Source organism: Montipora foliosa, chromosome 13 (assembly GCF_036669935.1).
Source record: "Montipora foliosa isolate CH-2021 chromosome 13, ASM3666993v2, whole genome shotgun sequence".
In the NCBI taxonomy this organism is placed as follows: Eukaryota; Metazoa; Cnidaria; class Anthozoa; order Scleractinia; family Acroporidae; genus Montipora; species Montipora foliosa.
In genome coordinates, this window is record NC_090881.1 from 43,383,650 (window position 1) to 43,388,649 (window position 5,000).

Below are 5,000 nucleotides of genomic sequence, written 5' to 3' on the forward strand. Positions count from 1 at the left end.
TTACAGGTAAGTCTCGTTTAATTTTCCAATTTAAAAACATCTGGCATCCAAGCGTGTTCTCAGGGAATGAGGGTGTGATATTACCATAATTGACCCATGGTAATCAAGCCTACACCAACAATTGGGTCCATGCATGAAACAGACAGTATAGCTGTATGAAAAGGATTCCAGCATGCATAGTCTGCATGTTGATAAAGGCACAATAATTTATAATTATCTACATGTAAAAGTGTCCATGAGTGTGATACTGGGCACAAGACTGTGAACCAAATACTTAAGAATAGAGCAGGATGTGAATGCTATCCTTGCTTATTCTCGACTTTTTGAAATTTAATTTAAGAGAAAAGGGTTAAGGTAAGCAGTATGATTTTAAAGTTCAATCTGAAAATGAAGTATTAAGCAGTTGAGACTTACATTCAACAGTAATGTTCAAGACATCAGAAAAGTCTTCATTTCCAATTCCATTGTCAGCAATGCATCTGTAGGGCCCTTCGTCCCATTTCCCTGCGATGTTCAGATATGTTTCTGCAGGACCTACACGTACATCAGCACCATTACCAGCCAGCCTGGTCCAGGTGATGTTTGGTTCTGGATTACCATCAGCTGTACAATTGAGTAGCACCACATCTCCCTCATCAACCACCGTTTGATTCAATGAAATGGATGTTATGTTTGGGGGATCTGTCAAAGTAGGTGAAAGATTACAATAAAATTTTTAAAATTGTATGTTACATGTACATTACTCCGGTCCTAAAGGTTATATACATATCAATCTCCACTTAGGCCCAATCTTGGACTTATATCTCAGATGAACAATGTAGCTATACTCACAAACCTTAAGTAATACACAATGATTTGATTTTGATTCATTGTGATTGTTTGTGCAAGTCAATTACTATTTGTACTGTGAGTATAAGCAAAAAAAGTTAAAACAAGAATGAGAGAAATGATGCAATGTATTGTATGCATGCAGCAGTTGTCATTAATTTGAACACTTGGATGACATGAAGCAATATTCTTTGTTGGATTAATTTTATACCTGTTCACAATAACCACTGCATATAAGCTGGTGATGATGTACATCACAGGCTATACCAGTATAAAATTTACTATGAAATGACATTGTGCACCAAAGTGATAAACTTTAATAGGAAGACCTTTTTTAGCAGTCAAAGAATTTAAACTTATTCTAAGTCTTGATTGGATGAGGGGGCACAGCTAATGTTTACTCTGAGTTGCATTAAGCCAAGTTCTAGGAAGATGGGGTACAAGGCTGTCACTGTGACCATGTGTTACATGCACAAAATGTATATAATCATTGACTGTGTTGCAAAAAACTCTTAAACCATGCAGTCCAATTTAGATATTCCTTTGCTTCAGATTATAACAATGAATATTAGACAAAAAACTTGTTGAGCTGCTTTAAAATTTTTTAAACCAAGAAAAAAAAAATCAAACCATAACAATTACAAGGCCATAAATTTATGCACACTGGATGGAAAAAAAAATGTCATGAAAACAAGTATGACAGTCACTGAACTTAATACTGCAGCCGCATTTAAAAAACAATAAAGGTTTACGTATACCCCACTATGTACAATAACGAGAGCAGATAAAGTTTGTAATGAGTAAGTAAGTAAGTAACAACTTTATTTCTAGAGGGTAACACATAACAGTTTAAAACTGACAAACCACTGTGGCCCTCTATCCTAAGATGGAAAATTCATGAATAATTTATAAGGATGACAGCCAACAGAAATGCACCATTCAGGTCACATGTGTTGCTTTGTAAATCCTGATAAAGTGCAACTGTCTGAAAGCACGGGGAGGGATTGACAGCAGGGAAAGGCTGGGGTTGATGAATTTTTAATTAGTTGAATTATCAATAGGATTAACTTTTATAAAGATCTCCAGCTCATCTAATTAGTATGCTTAACTTTTATAAAGATCTCCAGCTCACCTAATTAGTATGCTTAACTTTAATACAGACGAGTCCTGTAAATTTGTACAAAGTTTATTAATCAATCACAAGTTTGACATTTCAATCACAACTATTAGGTAACAATTTACTTGAATCTTGTGTGCCTTGTCGAGAAAGTTTAATGCATCTTCACCTTCCGTCTCACGCAAATGACAGTTAATAGCACAAAATAACAAATAAAGCGAATTGGGAGGATAACGCTCTCCATTTTGCTTGGCCACTTCACAAACGAACTGAATTTGCTCAACCAAAAGTTTAGCTTATTTGTCGACATGTGCATCTTCAACATCTTCGCATTTGAGATTTGAGACCGGCCATTCTAACATCTTGTCACATTGCACATTTATTTTGCCGTCGCCGCTGCCACTCCTTGAAGACTTTTCTACCCCATTTAGTGTTGTATTGTGTTGCTTTCGGAGTTGCTCCGACACAAGACTGGTCTCTTCTTCTTTACTCTTTGGAGAGCAAAACCAACCAGACATGTTTATACCAAAAAAGCTCTACCAAAATAGATTGCTAAATTCAATGCTAAACTCCTATGGGACAACTCCACGCCCACGTGATTAACATAACAATCAAAATCTATTGCTTCATTTCACATGTACCGGTAAGATAAAATATGAGCGGGAGACCTTTATGGGCTATAAAATGGCTCGCCTGCGGCTCACCGTTTTAACTGCCCATAAAGGTCTCCTGCTCATATTTTATCTATTACCGGTACTTAAAAAATTAAGTTACTAATTATACCTGTGAGATAATAAAAATTACAAAATAGAAAACAGCTAATAATTTAAGAATATGGAAAAAAGTTTAAAAAAAACCTAAATCTAGAAATGCAACAAAGAACTAAGCTAAGAGTTCTTGGCTACCAAATATTTTTTAACAGAGGATCTAAAAAAGCCAATGGAGTCTTTCTTGCGAATGCTAAAGGGATGCTGTTCCACAGTTTTGCTCCATTGGCTTGGAAAGTTCGCCCTCTTCCATTTCTCTATTATAGGATGGGCACACTAAGTTATATTTCCCATAGCGACTGGTTCTGGTGTGTCGGTCTGGGTTCCGCGTTAGAAATTTCGCTATAATTATCTATTAGTTAGGACAATTATTTTCATCTTTGACGCGCATAAATATTAAACTTGCCCTTTTTAGGTTTAGCTCTTCCTTAAGCGGCAGCCAATCAAGTCGTCTAAAAAGCAACTCGCTCCTTTCACCAATATCTGCATCTAAGATTACTCGAGCTGCTCGCTTTTGCAGCTTGAATATGCGGTTTACGTTTTCTTCTGAGGCAGTACACCATGCACATGAGACATACAGCATTATTGGCTTGATCAGGGCGTTGAAATAAAGCTTACGCTCTGAGAGAGGCACCGCAATACGTTGTGACATTTTTTTACAAAAAAATTTCCTCTATGTGCTCAGTAAAACTCAAGTGATTGTCTAATTTTACGCCAAGTAGTTTATGTGAAGTTATTTGCTCAATCTCGCTATCGTTGCATGATAATTAATTTAAAGTTCGTGTCTGCAGCTTTCTTTCCAGTTGCTTGCCAGTTACGAGAAGACTTTCCGTTTTAGAGGCATTAGCACCATCTTTAGCAACTCCTCAATGTTTTTCTGTGTGATCTGTGGGATAGTGAACTGTGGTGTGTTTACGCTATTTGCTGTGAAGTCCTTGATATGCTTAAGAGGGGCCCGCGATGATGAATGTGATGGTAGATTTTGGTGCAGTTCAAAGGGCTGCTTTACAAACCAATGGTTTAGACAGTCAGCAATGTCCAGTGTGTCTGTAAGAAATTTAGCTTCTTCCTTCAGCTGACGTATAGGAGCATGATTGTTTACGTCCTCTCTCGTTAGGTTCCTAATGAGGCTCCACAATCTTTTAGGGTTATTTTTATGTTCAGTAAATTGGTTTTTAAATTATTTCTCCTTAGCATTCCTTATTAAATTGCACACCTCGTTTTTGGTACATTTAAAGGTAGCCCAGTCAGCAGGACTTTCGGAGATTCTAGCTTTCTTTAAAAGTTTGTCTCTTTTTTCCATGGCTTCACTAATTTCTGAAGTGAACCAAATTGGCTGGGCACTTTTTTTCACTCTTTTCTCTTTCACACTGTCAGGTATGTGAGAATCAAGGATGTCAGTGAAAATTGTATACCAGCTGTCAACAATGTCTTCAGTGTCCTCAAAAACAAAAGCGGTGTCCCACAGGGCTTTACTCAAATCATCCACAAATTTTGAGCATCTGAGCATTTCATGTTCCGGGAAGGAAAGGTGTTACTCAAATTTTTCTTCTGTGAAGTCTGACCTTCGCGTCGAACCGCCATTGTTGGAAGGTTGACTTGACCAGATATGATCTAGACACGTTCCTGAAACAGGCCTTGTAACTTCTTTGATGAGTTGGGTTAGGTGCAAGTTAGTTAGTGTTTTAATGAGCTTGTGTTTACTTGCCTGATTTGCATTTAGGAAGTCAACATTAAAATCTCCTAAGAGAACCATTTCTTTGTTCAACAAATAGGCTTTTTCGATGTTTTTCGTAATGCTTGCATCAACGTCAGACGTGGACGAGAGAGGTCTGGAGACACCAGCAATGAGCGCTTTGAAAAGGGCATACTTCAAGCCAGAGCATTTCAAGTTGAGTTGTCATTAGTTCAGGGCGAATTTTTGCTTGTAGTTTGTCATTCACATAAATCATTATTCCTCCCCCTTGCTTACCAACTATGTCCTTCCGGAATAAGTCATATCCATGTACTTGATAAAAAGAGTCAGGCCTTTTGCTGCTACAAAACGTCTCAGTCAAAATGAGCACGTCCACTTTATTTGCTGAATCCTTGCGGGCATTGAGGGACAACGAAAGTTGTTCAAACTTAGCGTCTGTTAGATGTTGAATGTTCCATTGCCCAATCGTTATTCCTCTGCCTTTAATTGAAACTCGTAGATCGATGGGACCAGGGTTCAAAGCAACATCATTCAAAAGGAAAATCTAATTGGCAGCCAGCATAATATTAAGAAGCGCAGAGCCCGTGCGAGC

The 5,000-nt window shown here is 37.7% G+C and overlaps 1 protein-coding gene across 1 annotated transcript in view; it reads right to left on the reverse strand.

Moving 5' to 3' along the window:
* LOC137982328 (hemicentin-2-like) overlaps positions 1-5,000 on the reverse strand; it is a 104,803-nt gene that overhangs the window by 62,008 nt on the left and 37,795 nt on the right. The window contains exon 5 of the mRNA XM_068829406.1: positions 415-681. Within this exon, the coding sequence (XP_068685507.1) occupies positions 415-681 (267 nt within the window). The remainder of the gene's footprint in view (positions 1-414; positions 682-5,000) is intronic.